Here is a 23,913-nt window from a genome sequence, read left to right on the forward strand (position 1 = left end):
AAAATAAATAAAATTTCCTTGATTTTTTAAGTATTTTCCTATATAATGTACATTTTGTCTCTTGTTTGCTTTTGTTCTCCCTATCTGGTACTTTGGAAAGAAACAAATATAGAGTTCTTTTTCTTTTCATTTGATCAACAGCATACTTAAACATAGTAACATTTGTTTGTACAAGGAACTATCAGAAATACAAATCTTCTGATTCAAAGGAGTGAACTAGTTCATGAAATGGAAAAAAAAAAAAAAAAAAAAAAAAAAAAAAAAAAAAAGAAAGCTCCAGCCCTTCCTTAACATGAGGGCTGCTACCTGTCCCAGCGGTATAAGCATAATCATAGAGTCATAGCAAACAACACATGACGCATGGATCGTCTTCTCTGCAAAGAAGAGGCAAAAGAAGAATTATAAATAATTTTTTAAAAGGTAATTTTCCAATGATTAGTGAAAACTCCTAGTGTTGATTTATATTGTGTGTGTGTGTGTGTGTGTGTGTATGAGAGAGAGGAGGAAAGGACGTAGATTTAAAAATACATGGTGGGCTTATAGAAGCAACCGTTTTCAAATTTTAGAAGGTGCCTCTGGAAAGAAAAGGAGATGGGCAGATCAACAATGAATGAAAGAAATGTTGTAGTTAAGAAAATCATACTGCTTACATTTACATTTCTTATTAGCCATATTTTATTAAAAATTTTTTTTAAACCTATAAACAAGATAGGTCTTGATAAATAATTCCTGATACAAAAATTTCAATTGGGATGGTTCATATGTTCCTCTTTTAATAATTTTCAATTATATACTGAGAAGAACAATCCTCAAATTGTTAGAGAGCAAATAAAATTACCAAGAAGTAAAGATCCTTCCATAGGTTTTTAAAAGAATTAAACAGACCAATTCTAGCCATGTGACACTCAAAATAGAACTTGCATAATTGAGACTGGGTTTCTTTTTAACAGATCAGAGTTCAAAAGTAGAAACGATGAGAAAGGAATAGAATGCTTGAGTCTCTTTCCTGATTCTGTGAGGCTCGATTAGAGGATTAGGAAACAGCGCACGTCCTTACCTAGAAGTGCCACCAGGGTTAGCAGAATCACCATGTGCTTCATTCCCTTTCTCTTATGGAAATACAGCAGAGTGCAGAAAATTAATATTTCTAAAATCTAGAAATGAAAAAAAAGGATGAAAAAGAGTAAGCTGTAAATTATTTTTACGAAGTCTTCAGAATGCCACACTTCTCTTTCTGATTTTGTGAGATCTGACGATGCCTGGCATTCCTGAGGACAATCATAAACATGTAAGAACAACAGAAAGAGCCTCAGCCATCCAGACCCAGAGCTCTCCCCTCTTCGATATGCCAGTGACCCTGAGATGGGCCGGCCACTCCAGTCTCTTTTATCCAACTATCTTCTAGGCATCTCCCCATGCGTGTTTCATAGCCATATCACACAAATATGGGCAATGCTAAACTCCTGAGTGCCTTCCTTCCCTACCTGTCCCTCCTGGGGCCTTCACCTCCACCCAAGAATGGCATCAATACATACCTCGTTGCACCAGCCAGTAACTCCTTCCCTTCCCCGACTCCCTGTCACCTTCTCTCTAACCACTGCAAGAGTTTCCAACTTCTCTCTGATTCTACTCTTGCCTCTACCATCCAGCCATTAAGCAGCCAGAGGAATAATTTCAAAGCAGAATTTGAATAATGACATATGTCATTCGTACAGAACATATATGATACACACATAAGGTATTTACATAGTGTGTTGAGTAGTCACATGCCCTGCACCCAGCCAGAGAGAAAGAACCTACCACAGCCTTCGAAGTCTCCTGCACACCTCTCCCCAGTTGTACTCTACTCCTTCTAGGATCCCTCCAGCAACCACTCCAAAGAATTTTTGTGTTTACTAGTCATTTTCTTTATAGTTTACTACCTTTTATGTGTTCTCAAATAGCACCTTGTTTATTTTTGCATATGTTCGGACTTCATATGTGCAGAATCATACTTGTTTTCACTTCCTGGCTTTTAACGGTGCACTGTTTATGAGGTCTATCCAGGATAATACACGTAGTAGAAATACATGTTAAATCCAATCATTTCTTTGCTCAGACCTCCTATGGTTTCCTATCCCATTAAGAATAAAATCCGGGATGGCCCACATGATCCAGTCACAGAGGGCCTCTCCCCCCCGCCACCCCTCACCCCAGTTCTCGGCAGAGCTCAGATGGCACCTGCCTTTGGGGCCCCTGCACTAGCTACTGGAGTTGCTTGGAATACTCCTTCCCCGATCTCCCTACAATGGCTCCTTCCAATCACTCTAATTTCAGCTTAAAGGTCACCTCTTCCAAGATGTCTTCTCTGACTACTCTGATTTAACAGAGCCACCCCTCATCTACCGTAGAGCATTTTATCATCATCTGGACTATATCCTGTTCATCCACTTATGTGTTTATTTTCGGTCTCTCAGACTGGCACACCAGTTCTGTGAGAATGGGGACCTCATCTGTCCTCTTCACCATGGACTTCAGTGCTGGGACACTGTCGGTCACCCAATACATATTTATGGAATTAATGAATAAATTATACTTCATATTTATTATGAGCAACTTGCTGAAAAACAGACCTAATGTCTAATAAACTGAGTGTTCAATAAATATTAATTGACTGAATGTCTAAAATTTTCCTACCCTTAAGAAAACGCTAATGTAGTTTTGAGTTCTCAATTTTATTTTGGTTTTAACTTTTTCTTTTTTGAAGCCCTTAAGATAACCTAAAGCTAAGCATTTTTTTTTTTCAAGAATGCAGGAACCCTGGACTGAAATCATAAATACAAATGCTTACTTTTCTGATGTCAGACAAGTAAAAACACCACGGCTATATATACACATATTTTTTTTAAAGTACTAGAGTTAAGGACTTCACTACATTTAGGTCTGCATTTTACTTATGGAGCCCTCTCTAATTCAACATAAATCTCTACTGTTTCAGTTCAAGGTTTGCTTGTCCCCCCCCCCCTTAATCCTCTGTGGGCATGGAAAGCAGCAGGACCATATCTTCCTCATTTAAAAACCTTTCATCTCATATGGGAGATTAAGTCATCCCTCAGTCTTTTCCTGGTTAATTAAACTAATTACTTAAACTTTTTCTTATAGGATTTATTTGCCAGGCCTTTAATTTAATCAAATCATGCTGCAAAAGCTATTAAACTCCTATCACTTTGCTTTCCCCAAAGCTGCCATCAAAACGTTGGATGTCTCAATGCCTGTACAGATCACCAACTGTTAACAGAAATATCCCTGTCGGCTTCATCCCCCCCGCTTCAACCCCAGGCTTCCATTTCTCACGTCATATGATCATAAACGACTCACAGCAGTGTTAGGGACCCTGTATTCATTGCTGGAGAGAGGAGGCTCTTCCTGCCCTAATGCACAGAGTGTGTTAGTTAAATCTATTAGCAAGAGGATGATTACTTTCAGGAGGAGGTGGGGGAAAATGAGGGTGGTTATCAGTTCAAATATCACATATGACATTTTTCCAAATTCCATCTCTGTGGCTCCAGATAAATAAAACATGAGCTCCTGTGACTCAGAATGACTGTAGCTGCCCTATGTTCTGTCTTGTTGCAAGAGGTCATGGAGCTCCCAGGAAGAAAATATTCAAGCGGCACGAATTCATGCTAGTTTTTTTCCCTGCGTGCAACATTATTTCCTCCTCTCTGAAAATACCAATATTAAAACAGCTGTGATTTCCACAGGCTGCTGTGACCCAGGAGGAGGCTGCTTTGCTGATCACTACCTCAGAGGTCAGAGATAACAGCAGCACTGACAGCAGGCTCACCACTCGCTAAACTTGCATTAATTTGTTGAATCCTCACAGCTCCAGGAGGCGCACACTATTATCCCTGTTTGGCAGAAGAGGAAACCAAGGCTCAGAAGCGTTAAGTGATGTAGGTCTGGTACACAGAATAATGGCCTCCCAAAGACGCCCGCGTTCTAATCTCTGTAACGTGTGTGCGTTACTCTATGTGGCCAAGGGGCTTTGGAGATGTGAGTAAGGCTACGGACCTTGAGGTGGGGAACCTTGAGTGAGTTTGAAGTAATTGTATGAGTCCTAATAAACAGAGAACCTTCCCAGGCCTGGTCAGAGAGAGAGGTAACGTGAGAAAGAATAGAGGCAAGGAATATTATTGGTCTCAAGCCGCTGCGGAAGGCAAGGAAACGGATTCTCTTCCAGAGGCACTAGCAAGGAATATGGCCCTGCCAATACCTTGATTTTAGTTCAGTGAGACCCACGCTGGACTTCTGACCTTCAAAAATAAGACGATAAATCTGTATTGTTTTAAGATACGAAGCTTGTGACAATTTGTTACGGAGATAAGAGGAAACGAATTGAGGTTTTGTTGTCTGACATCTTTCCAGGGGAATAGAATCTTCGGGATGAATTTTCTGAGTTGACTCCGGCTTTTCTGCATGGATTCTCTAATCTCATTAGATTTAAAGGCAATTCACCTTCTTGTTTTTGGCAGTGAAAAGAGCACTGGGCAATGGGATGATGTGACAAAAGAGAGACACAAAATCTCACCGCTGGGTGCCCCACTTGCAGTACAAAAATCTGAGCCCATGTTTACCTCATCTTCTCTCACCAAGTCCTTTCTTGAAAGTCAAGACTTTGAGATGACTTCCTTGGGGGGGGGGGAAGAGCTCTGCCAAGGCTCTCCTTAGGATCAAGTGAGGACAAAGATGTGGTTCTCAGTGGTCAGCTTTTACTAATTCTGCATAGAGGGGTCTGTACTGAAATGGACTAGAACATGCACCCTGGAGGTGAGCTCCCTGGTTTTGGATTCTGGTTCTGCCACTTAGTTCTTATGGGACCTTGGGCAAATTACCTGCCTCAGTTTCCTGATATGCTGCAGAGGAAAAGGACAGAAGGGAGTCAGAGCTCTGCACAGAGCTCGGCCTGCTCCGTGAGCGTGCATGTATCCTGACGGCAAAGCAAATGAACCTCATGAGATACAGAGTGATGTCTGCGGAAAACAGCTCTTTTTCCCTTCAGGTTTTTGACACTTGGTGGTGGGTTCTGAAGCAACTCTGCTGGAAAGGCTGACTTAATAATAATCAGCTACAGTCTAGAATTACTCCAAGCAATAGCGTTTCGCCGCTGCTTCTGCGGATTTAGTTTTTTGTCCGATGGAGGGAAAGTGAGCACCATGGAGATTCTTTTGTGAAGGATCTTATGTTCATGACCCAAGTTTCCACCTGAATGCTCTGCTGGAAAGTCTGGGTGGGCAAAAGGGCCACAGCCAAGCCTGCAAAAGAACACGAAGTAAATGAGGGTCAGGGCCGAATTGCCTCACTCCGGTTCTGCATCCTGCATAGACGGGTGTCACTCAACCAAAGGTTGAGGTCCTTCGAGGAAAGGACGCCGTGGTCGGCAAGTCTGTTCCCTTCCTAAAGGACCTCTGGCTTTGAACATGTTAACAGAGGTGAATCTCTCAGACAGGGCCATGTTATGCAGCCGCTTCCCTAGCAAGTTGAAGCTCCAATATGAACTTGTTTTTGGTTTTTGACAAAGCAGCGGTTGGGGCCGCCCATCTATGAATACAGGCCGGGAAAGGCCATGTTAGTGGGTGAGCAGAAGATGCATCATTCTTCGCCAGCCCGTTGACACCAGGCTTCTCAAATCCTCTTCCTTCCAGAAAAAGAACCAGCTCAGAGGATAGGCTCCTGGGCTCTTGTTTCTGAGGCCTCCAACTCGTGCACGCCTGAAAGGTAACCTGGACATCCGCCTGGGACAGGTAAGCCTGGAGATGCTATTGGCCTGCTGGGTTATGATTTAATGGTCCGCTTTTGAGAAATGGAAAACTTATCCAGACTTTAAAATATTTTTACTCATGGTATTAGTTATTTGATCTGTCCTGAAAAGCACTTCAGGTACTGCATTTATCCTTGGTGTAATCCAAGAACAGCTGGATGAATGACACTTCAAAGAAGGGTCTTAATGGCCATAATTATGATCTTTGCAGTCATGGTTGGGAGAAACAGCACAGAGACTTCCCCCTCCAAGGATTAAATATTAATTACTTCAATGCTTAACAGATTCAAATCCAACTCCAGCTCAAGATCTTAGCATATAATTGATAACTTCTAGAGTCTTAAGAGATGCAAAATATAATGGATTAAAATTCCAAATTAAGATAACGCAGATAATTCCCTTTAGAATCTACTGCCAATAGTGTTATTCAAATATGACTTCATTGGGGCACCTGGGTGGCTCAGTGCGTTAAGCCTCTGCCTTCGGCTTAGGTCATGATCTCAGGGTCCTGGGATCAGGCCCCGCATCGGGCTCTCTGCTCAGCATCGGGCTCTCTGCTCAGCAGGGAAAGCCTACTTTCCCCTCTCTCTCTGCCTGTCTCTCTGCCTACTTGTGATCTTTCTCTCTCTCTCAAATAGATAAATAAAATCTTTAAAAAAATTAAATCAAATGTGACTTTATTACAGATTTATTTTATGCTACCTTATAAATATCTGAAATTAGTTACATTTGGGGGGTGACATTTATTTTCAAATATACTTTCATTATTTTATAGGAATACGGGCCTCTCCCAGAACTCTAAAATCCCTATTACAGGAATTCTTCTCTAGACCCTGGGTGTCTAATCAGTTGAATGAATTAGTGAATAAATGAATAAATGAGTTTAAGAGTTGACTTTGGAAAGTTGCAAAAAATGCAAGTAATGCCAGAGGGTTTTTTTAAAATGGAAATTTAAGGTTTAATAAAAAGTTGGTTTGTTCTTTTTAATGTTTCCTCTGTTATTAAAACAATATATGTCATCATCAAACAATGCTGTTTATTCAGGAAATTAAGTCTTGATGCAACTTTAATCTCCAAAGGATTCGACTCAGGCTATTCATTTTCTGGTCACAGAGTATGTGACCCTTTTCTTACTGGATTAAGAATTTGTTTTGCCTTGTAGGCAAAGAATAATAACACGTCAAAAGGACTTCAAGTCTAGGCTACTATGAAACACTTGATAAGTGCTTCTAGAGCCTTGGATTTGATTGATGAAATCTGTTCAAAGGTTAGATCTTGTGGATAAGCAGGAGGATTACAATGGGGCAGAGGGGAGGCACAAAGTGTGATAGGCCCAGGGAAGGCTAATCTGAGCTGGAAAGTCTAATCCTAAAGGTTGATAGAGAGCAGGAGGAAGGGAAGTCTTCTAGTACAAAAAAGAAGAGAGCCCAGGGGAGAAGACATTGAGTTCAATTTTTGAGATGATACATTTGAGGAACCTATGAGACATCCAGGCAAGATGAGTCATAAGTGGACAGATGAGAACATAGATCTGCAACTCAGAGGAGGACTGGGAAAGAGGTGTAGGTCTGGATTTAGAGGTCCTCCTATAGGATTATGGGGTTGGCAATGGGATCACCCAAGCAAACCCTGGAAGAGTACGTAGCATGAATAGATTAAGAGTGACTGGCACAAGAGAAGGAGGTGCCCACCCAGAGTATGGGATGGATGGTTAGAGAGGAAGAGGAGAAATAGGGAAAACAAACAGAAATCTAGGAAAGAGAGGGCCTCAAGGAGATGTTGTGTCATGAGTAAATGTTGCACAAGGTTCAAGAAGAAGCAGTACCAAAAAAGCAATTCCACTTGGCAATTTGTGGGTGCGGGGGGTAATCTACCAGATTAAAATGAGTAAAGAGTGACTAGGAGCTGGGAAAGTAGAGGGGAGAGTGGAATGAGGGGAAACAGGACAGTTTATGACAGAGTGTGTAAAGATGAGGATTTTTAAATGATTTTTTTTTTTTAAAGCAGAGAAACCTAAGTATCTTTGTTGAATAAGAAAGGAGCATAGTGGGAGGCTAGAAAGAGAAAATACCTGTAAGGATTTGTGTTCCAGTGGTCAGAATTCTATATCAGAGATGGCAAGATACATAGAATTCCTGTCACACAGACTAAAGACTGTCAGATAATAATGTAGTACTACATAGTCTCCACTGTAGTATTCTGGGTTACAGTTAGAGTGAACTTCACCAAAAATACATGTCCCTACAAATCCCAATGTCACATCTAGAACAATAGGTGTATGAAGTAGGATCATATGAGTTTCCTGTTATAGTGGCAGAGGACTAGACAGATAGCTTTTTGAAGTCTCTTCTAATCCTAAAGATGTGTGATTCTCTGTGCTTTGATTCTTTTTGTTGAATTCACAGTTATTTTACTAATATGGTTCTTGGTTAGATGGTCAGGTTGTCTACCCCAGTTTTCTTCTCACCACCTGCCCTTCCTGGAACATACTGATTCTTCACCCTAAACCAACTACCTCCAGCACATTCTCACTATACCCACTGAATACAATCACTGAGTCAAATAAAATACCCCAATTAGTGCCTTCAAATTTCTACATGAGCTCATTCCATTCTTTCTTTTACACATCTCCCAGTATTATCCTACTGCTGTCTACTTCTCCCCAGACAACCTGTTGCATTGGTCTCAATGAATACTTTTTTGGAAGAAAATCTCTATCTCGAATAAAAGCCAGTGAGGTTAAATGTGTGTTCAGGCATTTCCCTTTGACCTAGGAAGAAAGTTTTTTGGGTTTGTTTTTTACTTTGAGTTGTCCTAAAACATGCTGCTCTGGAATTTGCTGGATTAAATATTGTGGAAATTGTTTCAGTGACAAGTCACCCCCAGGAATAGGATACTCAGGAAACTGGGGGTGTTCTATTGTTGATTTAGTATTTCAAATACTTTGGTCTTGGTCAAATATATTTACAATTTAATGAGATTATTAATGCTGAGAAGACAAGACTTGATTCATTTGCTAACGTCTGCATTACCAGTGGCCTAGATAATATAACTTCTGGGATAGTAAAATGTTTAAGATTCTTACCACATAGATCAGGAACTGCCAGCCAACAAAGTAATACTGGACTGTTCTTGCAGAGATAGACTGATTTCTATCTGGAGCAAAGTTCACCAATAAATATGTTCCTGCAAATGCCAATGTCATACCTTTAAATAAAATTGAAAAGACAAACCAAGTTGAAAAGGGATATTTGAGCCTTTTCATCAATGCAAACATTACCTGCAGATGGAGAATTACTTATAAAACTGCCTATAGTCCCTCCTTATTAAAATACAATGCATCAGGGGCACCTTGGTGGCTCAGTTGTTAAGTGTCTGCCTTCAGCTGAGGTCATGAACCCAGGGTCCTGGGTTGGATCCCCACATCTGGCTCCCTGCTTGGCAGGAAGTCTGCTTCTCCCCTCCCTCTGTTTGTGTTCCCTCTCTCACTGTGTCTTGCTCTCTCTATCAAATAGATAAATAAAATCTTAAAAAATAATAAAATAAAATAATTCATCAAGCCATCCCTAGATAGCATTGTGCATTCACTTGATGACATTGTCTTTAAAAGGAGGATAAGGGCCAGGGAAAGGATGGGGTGGGTCATAACTTCTGATTTTTCTTTGTTGTTCCAGATGAATCCTAGCCTCTTCAGAAAACCTTTCCCCAAAGGTGGGAAAGATCAGAACACGTGTATTTGGACACATGAAAACATATGCAAGCTGGTTGTTTGTTTCTATGTGGACCAGTAAGTGCATGATAGATCTAGATCCATCAGAGCCCAGAGAGTAGGGAAGTCCACCACCGGATGACCTGATGATCTACTCTGTACTTCCTCATCTTTGAAGCCTTTACACACACACACACACACACACACACACACACACAATTTTACGCTTTGAAACTGGTAAAAGATCACTTTCATTCATCACTGCCATGTTTTGAAGTCCTTTTAGCAGAAATAATAAAGGTGAGTGTTGGCTTTGCTAAAAGATTTATTTCATTCCATTTAGAATCTAGAATTCTAGGGGTAACTTAGTAAAATATCCACATTATAAACCTATGTAAAGAATGTGTTACTGTCATCCTTTTCACAGTACTTAAAATAATGGGAAGGAATCTGTGTGGGAAGAGAGGTCACGTAAAGAGGAGTAAAGGGGGGCCTTGACATTCCAAATAACACTGAAAACTGCTTATTTACTAATAATCGGCAGAGGAAAAACTGAGGTAAGTAGGATTTTTCAGACAGCACCCTTGAAAACCCAATTCAACTGGTTTCATCACTAAGGTCAGCATTGCTGTGTGTGTAATTTACAACCAGCATTGACTCCAACCTGAAGCAATCTGGTTTATCTATAAAATCTCACAACTGGAAGACACCAACTTCCTACTCCTCTTAACCAATGATTTAAGGTTTTGAACTCTTATTTCTGAGAACAAACAGCATTTGGCTCTTCACAAAAGCTAGATGATAGCTTTCAAGGTATTGTAGAAACTATAAAATAACCTTCCTCTAATGTAAGAGCTTACTTTGTAATAATTTGTGAAGGCAGAAATTATACACAAAATTTTTTTTTTCGCTTCAATACTATTTTGTTATTTTTTCAGCATTGTTATTCTCCCCCCCGAATACATTTCCCCTCTGAATACATTTCCCCCTGAATACATAAATGAACAGCTCACACATCTTCACGTTTGTCTGGCATATTCCTTCATATACATAAATTTTAAAAACTACTTCTACCGAGAATTTTAAAAATGAAAAAACCCAACATATATTATTAAGCATTGCAATAAAAGGAAAAGAATAAATTTTACAGGTACCCAAGAACTTGGGCAAAACTACTGGTCAGCCCCACCTCTTCTTTGGAGAAGAAAAAAGATCTTATAATTGTTCAATATAGGGTTGCTAGGAGGATGGGATTCTAAAAAAAAAAAACAAAAAAACAGATTTCTAAACTTGGTATGGTGATGTAGAATAAATGGATTGAATACAACTTAAAAATCTTGGAGACTTCCAAGCTTACTTTTGTGAAATCCAAATTTCTTATTTTTATTGAGTTCCTCTGCCAGTGATTTTTTAAAAAAAATCTCCACTAACTGTATCTAGTGTCCTTACATTTCTTTATTTTAAAATTGAGTTTTGATTGGGTAACATGAGCATATGGTAAAAAATTCAAAAGACACACAAGGGTTGTAAGTAAAAAGGTAAATCTCTCATACATCCTCATGGCCCACTAGTTCCCCTCCTGGAAATTAATACTGCCACCAATTCTTTGATTTCCCTTTTCAGAGGTGTTTTATGCTGGTGTGTGAGAGAGAGCACGCATTTGAGTTTCCTACACAAATGGCAGCATATTACATACCCTCTTCTGTACCTTGCTTTTGTTCTATGTAGCAGAACATCCTGGAGAACATTTCACATCAGTGTATCTAGGGCAGCCTCATTCCTTTTAAATCAGCATGATGTCCCATTCTCTGGAGGGAGTGTTATTTAACTTAACTTTCCTACAGGGGGTCCCTGTTTCCCATCTGCTTCCACATTTGCATACTCTGCCCATTTCTACCAATATAGATCTTCAGTGGGTTTCAAAACTCCTTGAAAACAAATAAAATGACTCACGATTTTGCCATTATACTTTTAAAGTCCTTCTGCACGTGCCTTATATCACCGGAGCCCCATTTCACTGTGGGTCTACTTAATGAGTCTAGGGCAGATCAATAGGTCACCCATTGTTTCTTCTTAATAACTTTAATTTCAGCTTCCTCTGACAATTACAGAGGTAGTTCCAGAGAACGGCTGTTACATGTTTGTTTACGGGGTGTCGTTTGTATTTGTCTGTGTGACTCACAGTCTCCTTTATGGATCACGTGCCCAGGTTTCCTGAGTGTTTAAAAGTGTTGAAGACACTCATTAGCAGCTCCTTATATAAATTTCCTTAAAATGCATTTATACCCCATATTTTTCTAAAAGTGGTATGAGATGTCTTTTCCTAATATTTTTATCTCAGTAAAGCCACAAATATTCTTTCTTTGGAAAGACACAGGTCTCTACATTAGAAAACTTGCTAGTTTACCTTCTACTGGTCCGTTTGCCCAAGAGAGTCATCTAGAAACACTAACATACTCAAGGAGGGGAAGCTGCACTTGGTCTGCTCTTTGCCCACATAAATGATTAAATTCCAGGTCAAAACTTAGATCATGAAAGTCTAAACCACGCTGAAACTGCCCCCACAGAATTCAAATTTCACTGCTGCTTGCCGGCTGCAAAGGCTTAGGCATGTTATTTATCTCTCTGTGACTTAGTCTCTTCCTCTCCAGGTACAAATTAATTGCCACACCTGCTAGATTCCAGGAATTTGGTTGGACAAGAAGAGCTGACTGGATTTGAAGGTTCACCTGGAGGTCTGATGTGACAGAGGGCCCTGACACAGAGCTACCTCAGGATACTGACCACTAGGAGTCCAAAACTATCTCAGTTACGCTTAAAATTTAATTGAAAATTGGCAGCTCTTTCTGCTCATGGGTCCCGTCCTGTGCTATCGTGAAAGCACCTTTTTGCTTGAGGCAGGTCTGAAACCAAAAGAGCCAATCTGTTCTCTCAACCAGAAATGATGTTTGTTTTGGCTAGATCAGTATTCTCAATACTGGCCCTTACCCAAGCTGACCATTTGGTGTGGGAGAAGGAAGGAAAGAGATGGTCCTCATGTCACTATTAATCTCTTGACATTCTATCTGGGGAAACCATTTATAGGTCACTTGAAGTAATCAAGTTACTGGTCTCTGGAGAGTACTGATGAATTGACTTTTTTTTTTTTTTTAATGATGATACTATCTGGACTTATGTCAACTAGGATCTCACATTCTATTGGATTTAGTACTTTTGATGACTAAGGGAGAAGAGAGGGGAAAGTACTATATAGGTTTTGGCTGATTGAAGGGGAGAGAAATCTGGAGCTTTTTAAAGGAAAAATAATCATTAAAATAATTTAAAGTTATTAGTCCACTAAGAATCAGATCACAGTCCAAAGCCTGTCATTGAGTTAATAATAGTTGGCGATTCCTTTCAGACATAGCTTTTGTGAGGTCATTTTTTGAGGCTAGTGGTGAAAAGCTTCATAGCCACAGAGCAACATTTGGCAATAAATTAGTTCAGCTTGTTTCCACATGGCCCCAAAATCTTCATTTGTTCCATCATGAAAAACAAACTTTCATTTGCTTGAAGCAGGGAAAAATAAATGATTTTCTTTTGCACATTTTGACAATTTAATTTTTAGCATGCTTGTATGTTAATCTTTTTTTTTTAAGCCACTAAGTACTCTTTTCCCTGTTTGGTTTTAGTCTCTGTAGAGAAGAAAAAAAAAATAGCCTGAATTTTTAGCTCTTTATAGAAAGAGCAAAATTTTCTCAAGGCAACAGCAATACAGACCCAAAGAAAATACCTGTGACTTAACAGATTACTGAGTGAGGTTGGGGAGAAGTCCTTTTCCCCTAGTCTGAAGTGGGTTATTGCATTTCAGGTCACGATAATGTTGTGACATTGCTGTGGGAGGTGTGGGTAAGGGATGGATGGCTCCCTTGTTTCTTCTTCCTACACCACTAAAGTTAAGAATCGATCACTTGTAACTTCAGTATGAAACGAATGTAACATCAGTTATACAGCCCTACTTAAAAAGCATTAAATTAGGAAAGCAAAAATACCCAACAGGAATTGTGAAAAATATTAGTTGGATTACTGAAGTTTGCAAAGATATCCTAATCAAGGTTTCCTCCTATGAACCACGGGAGGACATGTAGGGGTGGGGGGTTGAGGTAGCAGTGATAACGGTCATAATACGGAACGCTTACTACGTGACAGGCTCTGTTCTAAGAGTTCTGCTTCTGTGAACTCATTTAATCCTACAGAGTAGGTAATATCATCTTCATTTTAAAGGTGAGGAGAAAGAGGAGATGAAGTAACTTCAAAAGGTCACACAGCTGTCACTAGAGACTCACCCTTACCCATCATGTTGTGGTTGTATCAGACTGCCACTATTAGAATACTGGTCTACCACTCACTGGTTACAGGACCTTGGGCAAGTTAGTTAACCTCTCTAAGTATCAGCTCTGTAGATAGGTTGCTCCTACATTTAAATGAGATAGTTCATATAAAACACTAATAGCACCTGGGAAGAGGAACTATTCAGTAAATGTTAACTCTTCTTAAAATAGGAGAAATTAGCAAAGAATCAAAGAGTTAACAGAGGCTTAATTCTTTATATTATCGTTGTCTTTTGGTATGTGTGTATATGTGTGTGTGTGTTTCTTATTGCCAATATTACATTTTTAGTATTACCTCTCAGGAATGAAGTTGATTGCAGAAATGACGACAATTATAGTAACAAGGCTTTATGTGCTTATACAAATTATCCAATTTGATCCTTTGAACAGTCTTCTGTATTTGTCAACAAACTGAGGCCCAGGGAAGTTACATAGTATTACGTGGCCACATAGTTGACAGAAAAAGTCGAATCCAGATTTGAGCCTATGAAAGTGAGTTTAATTTATACCCTTTGATGTTGAGCTAGTTTTAGTAATGTTTTGTTGGTCTTGGGATTTCCAAGTACATAAGCAAATCATCTGCACACATTGATATTTCTATTTCTTCCTTTTCCATAGTTGTGACTTGATTTTTTTCCCTAAGCTGATTGGCAGCAGTTAGAGTGCAGAATTAAGTAGAAACTTACCCTGCCTTTTTATACCTTTGTTAATATTTCTCATGTTAGTTCCTTTGTACATCACCCTCCAAATGCTTAGGAATGGCCCATGCCTGCCCTATCCAGCCAGCAGAACTGACTGAAATGTTCCCGCTCTAAAACGTTCTCTCTGAGTTTCTCAGCTAGAGTAACCTCTATTTATTTTAAGCTAGCGGTTCTCAACTGGGGCTGATTCCATCCCCCAGGGGACATTTGGCAACATGTGATGTCATTTTTGGTTGCTGTATGAGGGCAGACGGTGCTACTGGCATCTGACGGGTAAAGGCGAGGAGGGATCCCGCTGAACACCCTGAAATGCACAGGCCAACCCCCCTCAGTGAAGAATTCTCCAGCCTAAAATGGCAGCAGTGCTGAGGTTGAGAAACCCTCTTCTAAACTAAATCTTCAAGGCATTAAGACACATATTAATTTCTGCTTTTAAAAAACTTACTACTCTATACATTGTATCATTGACTGTATTATTTGAGGGCAGAGATGCCATTGCCATCATCTTTTTATCACCAGTGTTCACAATAATTAGCAAGTCTGCCTACATATCCACCTGTACTACCTCATTAAATGCCTCAGCTTCATTTAAACTCAAGCAACCATTAACTACAAAAGATGACATATGTTAGATAAAATGATTTAGTTTCCTGGAGACATTTGATAAATGAGAAAAGTGATTCAGGACCTAATTTTTTTAATTCGTAAAACTCAGACAAATGCTCATTCTCCTTTCTGATTTCATGCCTCTTCCCCAAATGATTCCATAAGCCGTGATATATTTAAAAAAGAGTACAGAACAATAATATATGTGAAAAGATACAATGCACATATGACTATATTTGGGAAAACATTGTAACTATGACAAATCTGATGATGATGACTAAAAACTCTACTAGCAGAATCTCAAACCAAGGAGGAAGAAGAAGTGAAAACACGTTCAAGACACTGGGCTCAAGGGAAACACAATAAGGGAAAACGAATTCTCAACATACCAAAACTGGAGTCACATTTAAAGCTCAGATTTTACAAAAAATCTGATCTCCTTGGAAGTGAGCAGACATTGCCTTTATTTAAAGTGCCTAAAGTATCATATTTGTTATCGGATGTCAGCAGCAATTCAGAGAGCATTTTGTCAAGGAAGAAAATATGAAGTTCCAGAACTCTTCTCACAAGGGATATTTCCAATAAGAGGAGGAAGACACAACCAACACATGATGGTTTTGCTATATAAGAACAATCTTTCTGTCAGGAAGGTTGCTGTTCTTTTCCACTAGTAGCTGTATTTCTAAATAAAATTTTGAAGGGGGAATGTTCTGTGTTACTTTTGGAAAGAGCGAAATACAAATTAGGTAGTTAATTGGTGCATCTGATTTTTGTGTGGTTTTCATTTTTATGTAGTTCTTCCATGTAACAGTCAAACAAATACAGCATTTGAAGTGGAGTTCCTCTATTAGGTAACACAGATGTTTTCTTGGATTTTATTGGGCTCATGAAAATTTCATAACATTCATAATAATAGTAATGTAAAATAATAATTTACTGTGGCCAATAGCATGAGCCACGGGCATGATGACAACTGATATATTTCATGAGAAGGAGGAGAGGCAGCTCCAGGAAAACACCATTCATCTCCGATTTACCCATTTCAGTAATTTGTCCCCAGTTTTTCATGCACCTATTTTTTTTATCAATAGTATTATTTGTTTCCTGATTAAGCAGCGCTACAATTACATGAATTAACCAATTACTTACCTAGTAAATCTGAAGCTCTTAAGTTTTCTTTCAGAAACATAACAGAAATAATGGCGCTACCTAGAAAGAAAATGGCCATTAGTGGCTTTTCCAGTATAAAAACATACATTATGTGGTGCTGTTTGAAAGGAGTTAAGCCCTTTGTGTCTTATACGTGGACTAGCTATGTCCTGGTCAGAGGCACCCAGTAGCTGTGGCTGTGAGAACAACTTTCTCTTCCTGGTGCTTGAGGATACATAGAAACTGGCCTGGTTTACAATGGACCAAGGACATTGGCTGAGCTAGTGCCCTGCAGACAGCAATGGCATAATAAAAGCTTACTAAGTAACTAAATGAATAAATGGAAGGAAGGAAGGAAGGAAGGAAAGTAGAGAGGGAGGGAGGGAGGAAGAGAGGGAGAGAGTCAGGGAGGAAGGCAGAAAGAGCGAGAAGAGACGGAACGAAAGAGTGGAAGGAAGGAAGGAAGGAAGGAAGGAAGGACGTTTTAACTTTAAATCTACACCAGACTGAAACCCATGATTTGCCTTCATCTCCTCTGATAATTCCTATTCTAATGCTACCTCTAAGGAGCCCCAGACTCCTAGGACTCCTGCCATCCCCCACCCCCCACTACACATCCAAAAGGATCTCGGGTTTGCTGGGTCTGAATTTCACCCTCCGTCCAGCCCATCCCCTTTTCTTCAGTCCCGTGTCCCTGGGCTGCTCAGGCCAGCTTCACCTCAGGCTCAGACCTCCGTCTCCTGCCACTTTACTCACCATATTTGTTCTTGATCTCTTTTATATTCTACGCCCATCCTTACTCAAATCATCAGAATTCCCAGAAACACCGTTTAGTTTCATTCTAAAGGACTTTGATTTGTGTTCTCCCCTTTGCAACTCTGCCTCCATTCTTGTGACCAGCTCTTGACTCAAGAATCACCTCTGGATTCTCCTAGACCGATGACCAAACCACCCTTTTGTGTACTTACTCCCTGCAATATAGCTTTCTTATTAAACCGCCTGTCTCCCCTCAAAGACCATCAGTTCCCTTGACTCTGAGATATGTCTTCTAAGATCTCCTGGGTCTGCCTAGCACACAAAGAAGAGAGTTTGTGGGATCTCTGCCCTGCTATTTGCTGGCCCTCATGGCATAAGATCCTCTTTCCCATGACTGATGCTACTGAACCCTCAACCTTCAGCGAGCCATGACCTACTATGGCATCAGGTTATATAGGATATGTTGAATCTCTTTGAATTTCCTCTCATGGAGCCATTCCTCTGTGAGTAGAGGCTTGGGAAAATCCAAACTTGCAATAATACAAAATAATACACAACATAATTTGTATTTAGATTTTTAAGTTAAAAACAAATTTAATTAAATTTGGGGGAGGGGCAGAGGGAGAAGAAGAGGGAGAATCTTAAGTAGGCGCCACACCCAACATGGAGCCCAATGTAGGGTTTATCTCACGACCTGAGATCATGACCTGAGCCAAGGTCAAGAGTAGGATGCTTAACCGATGAAGTCAACCAAGCGCCCCTGTATTTTAAATTTTTAACAGAAATTGTTAGCGATGTTTTTAAGTTGATTTTTTTAAAGTAAAAATATACAGAAGAAAAGTCATCATAAAAATAACTCATCATCTAGAGAAAACTGCTGTTAATATGTTGGCGTGTTTATTTTACCTTAGTTGAGATAAAATTGTAATGCAAATTTTTTTTCAGTTTCCTTAGTTAACATATTATTACACTTGCCATGTCACTTAAAATTCTATATAGATAGAAATTTTAATGAGTCTGTATAATAATTCATTAAATCAGTTAAATTTGAATATCACTATATTTGGTATTCTAACAACTGATTTAAAACAAAACCACACCAGAAGCCCCCATTCAAGATAAGCTGGGATTCTCTCATGCTTTCTCCATCTTTTTCTCAACTAGCTCTCTTATTCAAGCTGAGCTGTGTCCTTGCAAACTTCTCCTGGGCGAGTTATTTATCGGAATGGATGTTTTACACAGAATAAACAGAGCATGGAAAACATTCGCCAAGCATGAATTTAATTGGGTGGTGTGGCTTACAAACACTAAAGCAATGTTTTCCGTACAGACACATAGCCCATTATATTAAGAATTGAGTTTGGGACAGGTGTAAAAACATCGGAAAATTTTCCATTTCATATTTGAACCAAAACAATTCAGGGAAACTAGTTTCATATGTTAGGGAATTAGAGAAGGTATCAAAACCAAGACCCCGTTCGCATCCCATCACTGACTCCCTGTGTGATTACATAAGGAATGTGTCCAAGTGGAGAGAGGTAGATTAATAAGAAATAGGTGAAGAGTCACTACTAACACATGCCACAAGTATTCCGTGACAACAATCCTTGAGACTACTGCCTCACAGCAAATGAGTCCAGGGAGAAGGGAGACATGGTTTACCCAGAATGGGGACAACTTAGAGCTGGTGGGAGATACAGAGACAATGTACTCCAGGTCCTAAACATGGTATTTGGGAGGTAGGTCCACAGAAGTGGTCTGTTTATTCACTGATCCATTCATTTAACAAACATTTGTATTATAGCACAACTGTAACCAAAGCTCACATTTCCTCAACCCTGGTCCAGGGCTCTTGCACAGACACTACACTCCATTGCCTCCCTGGAAGGGAGAACAGCATTGTTCTTCTCTTCTCGCTGCTAAACCAGTTTCGTAAATAATTTCACTTTTAGAAGGGATGGGGGAATTGCTCTGTAGGGGACAATTTCATTGCTAACAAGGGACAGGATTGGTAACAATAAACTTGAAATATACCATATGCACGAAATGATATCAATTGCCATAAAAGTTGTCAGCATTTTATGAACATAAATATGCTACTTTTACTCTCTGAAAGATCTTATGTCTAATATACTTCTGTACTCATTGTTTTTGTTTAAGAGAATGTGAACTTTTCTACAAAATTGTTAGATGAAAGAATTAGATTTTTAGTTTTATTTATCTAGCGAAGGAAGTGATAAAAAAGGACATTCTGTTAAGAAACACAATTCATTTATCTTTCAAAATATGGTTAAAATGAGAGCTGTGCTGTGCAAAAAGACAGTATCTGAGCAACAGCTTATAACATGACTTCTAAGGGGAGCAGTAAATTTTTAAAATGAGAAAAAATAAATAATCTGAAATGTGCCATGTATATATTTGCAATCAGAGATTTGTCAAGCTCAACCCTGTCTCATTGCTGCTGTAACAACCACTACTGCCTAGTAAACACCTAGGAAGAGGAAAGAACTACTCTGCTTTTACTCCTATAGTAAAAGTTAATATTCGGAAATAGAGCATTTCAAGACCAATAGTTTAAAAAGCATTAACACAGACCACAGTTGTGAATTAAACAGATTTGTGCTAGGTGTGATTAAACTATAGTGACTACTGAGCATTCACTTTAGCACTCATGGTTTTGTGTAGATTTTTGACTGGGGGTGTATTTGGGCGGAGGTTCAAGAACCCTTTTCCGTTCTGGCCCTCATACGGACGCAGACCGAAACAGAGTGCTCACAGACAGGTCTATGAAGAGCGTATCTGTGGGCACTTGGGGTTGAATTCATGACACGGTGTCACACAGGGACTCCAGAGCCAGACACTGAACCCCAATGAACATAATGCATTAAAAAAGAAAAAGTGAGAGGTAGCATTTGTAAGATAATATACCAAAATTTAAACAGTGGTTATGTAGAACTTATGGTGGGGAAAAAAAAAGACACCAGGAATATTTTCTGTAAGGGGAAAAAATAAGAAAGCTTCTAGTACTTTCTCTGGTACAAAATGGTGTTCCCATGAGGCATTTTATTAATGTATTCACTAGGCCTTAAAGTTCTAATGCTTCACTGTCAGGAAGACTCTCAACAATTATAGGACAGTCAACTATTCTATTTTTAGCCATTCAGGTGTCACTCAGATCAGCAATCAGAATGGAGGTCCTTGGGGCACCTGGGTGGCTCAGGGGGTTAAAGCCTCTGCCTTTGGCTCAGGTCATGATCCCAGGGTCCTGGGATGGAGCCCCAAATCGGGCTCTCTGCTCAGTGGGGAGCCTGGTTCCCCCGCTCTGTCTGCCTCTCTGCCTGTGACCTCTCTCTCTCTCAAATAAATAAAAAATATCTTTAAAAAATATTTTAAAAAAATATAAAGAATGGAGGTCCTTTCCAGTCAAGGTTGACACGGAGAAGCTTACATGAGGGAATTCTGAATCAGGTTACCAGATGAAAACAGATTAAGGCCAAGCAAGATTCTGGTGGCTTCTGCTGAACCAAGTCTAGATGTGGGGGAGGGTGCCAGTTCTAGCGGTAGCCATGTGCCCTGGTGTTCAGCTTCATAACGCTCCCCGAAATGAACGCCAAGTTTGTTTGTCTTTTCTCTGCCTCCTCTATAACATCTCAGAGACTTTGTCCAAGGACTGGCTGTTATTATGGAAGAGTTATTTCACTTAACATGGTCAAGGGTTGACGCTCTAAGATCCATAGCAGGCCACAAGTGAAAGAAAAAGATAACTGTAAAATAATCTGGGGCATGGGAATTCAGAAAGGTCACATGAACTTGATTTGGGTTTCTTCTGTAATAACTGCTATAGGAATTAATAAATCAGAAGTTAAGCATCATATTTCTATATGTTAACAATAAAACTCATAGGTAGATTTTTACAGGTGAGTTTAGATCTCTGTGTCTGAAGAATAGAGAACTGAGGACTCCATTTTTACATTTATATGTGTAATTTTAGCTCTTGTTTTCTAAATATTTTATTTATTTATTTGACAGAGAGAGTGATCACAAGTAGGCAGATAGGCAGGCAGAGAGAGAGAGGGAGAGAGGAGGAAGCAGGCTCCCTGCCAAGCAGAGAGCCCAATGTGGGGCTCGATCCCAGGACCCTGAGATCATGACCTGAGCTGAAGGCAGAGGCTTAACCCACTGCACCAGCCTGGCACCCCTTAACTCTCTTTTTGCTAAAGGTTTAACAGTACAGAAGAGTTTGATTACTATTTAATGTGTCATACTATGGCACTTAAAAATATTTTGTTCACATTTACTACTTCTCATTTTTTACCCTTTATGACAACTTAATTTTTAAAATCTTTTAAAATACTTTATAATTGACAGACATTACAATATAATGATTTGATATTTGTATTTGGGGTTTCCCCTCTTTTTCTAAATTTTATATATTTATTTGGGGGGGGGGAGTATGCACACACGAGTGGGGGAGGGGGAGATGGAGAAGCAGATGCTCTGCTGCTCAGGGAGCCCAAAGCGGGGCTCGAATACAGGACCCAGGGATCATGACCTGAGTGGAAGGCAGAAGTTTAACTGATTGAACCACCCAGGCACCCATGGATTTTTGTTTTTGTTTTTGTTTTTATTTTTTATTGAAGTATAACTACATACAGTGTTATATTAGTTTCAGGGATACAATGTAATGATTCAGCAATTCTGTGCATTTCTCAGAGCTCATCAAGGTTAGTGTACTCTTTTAAAATTTAATTTTTTGAGTATAGCTGACACACAATCTTACATTAGTTTAGGTGTCCAACTCAGGGATTTGACAGGTTTATACATTATGCTATGTTCACCCCAAGTGTAGCTACCATCTATCCTTTTACTTCATTATTACAATAAACACTATATTCCTTATGTTGTGCCTTTTACTCTCATGTCTTACTCATTTCATAACTGGAAGCCCGCTTCTCCCACTCTTTTTCACCCATTTTGCCCAACCCCCACTCCCTCCCCTCAGAACCACCAGTTTGTTCTCCCTATGTATAGGCCTGATTCTGCTTGTTCTTTGTTTATGCGTTTTGTTTTTTTAGATTCCACTTGTGGGGATTCCCTTAAGTATCCCTAAAAATATTGAGCATCTTTTCATGTCTGTTGGCCATCTGTATGTCTTCTTTGGAAAAATGTCTATTCAGGTCCTCTGCCTATTTTTTAATTGGATTGTTGTGGGTTTTGGTGTTGAGCTCTTTATACATTTTGGATATTAACCCCTCATTGGATATATCATTTGCAAGTATCTTCTCCCATTCGGTAGGTTGCCTTCTTGTTTTGTTGATGGTTTCTTTCACTGGGCAAAAGCTTGGTTTTTTATGTAGTCCCAACAGTTTATTTTTGCTTTTGTTCCTCTTGCTTTAGAAGACATAACTAGAAAAATTTTTCTACAGCTGATGTTAGAGAAATTACTGCCTATGTTTTCTGGTAGGATTTTTATGGTTTCAGATTTCACACTTAGGGTCTTTAATCCATTTTGAGTTTATTTTTGTGTGTGGTGTCAGAAAGGGGTCCAATTTCTTTCTCTTACATGCAGCTGTTCAGTTTTGTGAGCGCCATTTATTGAAAAGACTGTATATTCTTGCCTCCTTTTCATAGACTGACCAAATAAGCATAGGTTTATTTCTGGACTCTGTTCTATCCCATTGATTGATGTGTCCTTTTTTGTGCCAGTGCCATATTGTTTTGGTGACTACAGCTTTGAGTATACCTTGAGATTTGGGACTGTGATCCCTCCAGCTTTGTCTTTCTCTCAAGACTGCTTTGTTATTTAGGTTCTTTTGTGGCTCCATATAAATGTTGGGATAGTTCATTCTAGGTCTATGAAAAATGCTGGTATTTTGATTGGGATTGCATTACTTCTGTCGCTATTTGACAGATTGCAAAATGATCACCACATTAAGTCCAGTTAACAACAGTCACCAAATATAATTACAGAATATTTTTTTCTTATAATGAGAACTTTTAAAATTTACTCTTAACAACTTTCAAATATGCAATGCAGTTTTATTAGCTATAGTTGCCATGGTGTGTATGTTACATTCCATGACTTATTTATTTTATAACCGGAACTTTGTACCTTTTGACTTCCTTCACCCATTTCACCTATCCCCCCTTCCCTGCCCCTGGCAACCACCAGTCTGTTCTCTGCATCTATAAGCTTGGTTTTTTGTTTTTTGTTTTTGTTTTTTTTTTTAGATTTCACATAGAAGTGAGATCATATGGTATTAGTCTTTCTTTGACTTATTTCACTTAGCAGAATGCCCTCAAGGTCCATCCATGTTGTCACAAATGATAAGATTTCATTCTTTTTCATGGTTGAATAATATTCCATTGTGTATTAATACCTTATTTTTCTTTATTAACCCACTGATAGATACCCGGATTATTTCTGTATCTTACTTATTGGAAATAATCCTGCAATGAACATGGGGATGCATTTATCTTTTAAAGTCACTGTTTTTGTTTCTTTAGATAAATATCCAGAAGCAGAATTGCTGGATAATATGGTAATTCTATTTTTAAGTTTTGAGGAATCTCCATATTGTTTTCCAAAGTGACTACACCAATTTACCTTATCACCAATACTGCACAAGAGTTCTTTTCTTCCCCACATCCCTACCAACACTTGTTACTTCTTATCTTTTGATGACAGCCATTCTAACAGGTCAGGTGATAGTGCACTGTGGTTTTGATTTGCCATCCCCTACTGATTAATGGTGTTCAGCATCTTTTTACATGCTCATTGGGAATCTGCATGTTTTCTTTGAAAAGAGTCTATTCAGAGCC

General features: G+C 39.3%; 1 protein-coding gene across 2 annotated transcripts in view; it reads right to left on the minus strand.

Annotated features, from left to right (window-relative positions):
• NIPAL2 (NIPA like domain containing 2) overlaps positions 1-23,913 on the minus strand; it is a 73,120-nt gene that overhangs the window by 17,893 nt on the left and 31,314 nt on the right. For both annotated transcript variants that reach the window (XM_004768909.3, XM_013064763.2), the window contains exons 4-6: positions 16,336-16,395; positions 8,886-9,007; positions 1,058-1,154 (exon numbers count right to left, since the gene is read on the minus strand). In XM_004768909.3, the coding sequence (XP_004768966.1) occupies positions 1,058-1,154; positions 8,886-9,007; positions 16,336-16,395 (279 nt within the window). The remainder of the gene's footprint in view (positions 1-1,057; positions 1,155-8,885; positions 9,008-16,335; positions 16,396-23,913) is intronic.

This window comes from Mustela putorius, unplaced genomic scaffold (genome assembly GCF_011764305.1).
Source record: "Mustela putorius furo isolate JIRA1106 unplaced genomic scaffold, ASM1176430v1.1 tig00000228_pilon_pilon_pilon, whole genome shotgun sequence".
Classification (NCBI taxonomy): domain Eukaryota; kingdom Metazoa; phylum Chordata; class Mammalia; order Carnivora; family Mustelidae; genus Mustela; species Mustela putorius.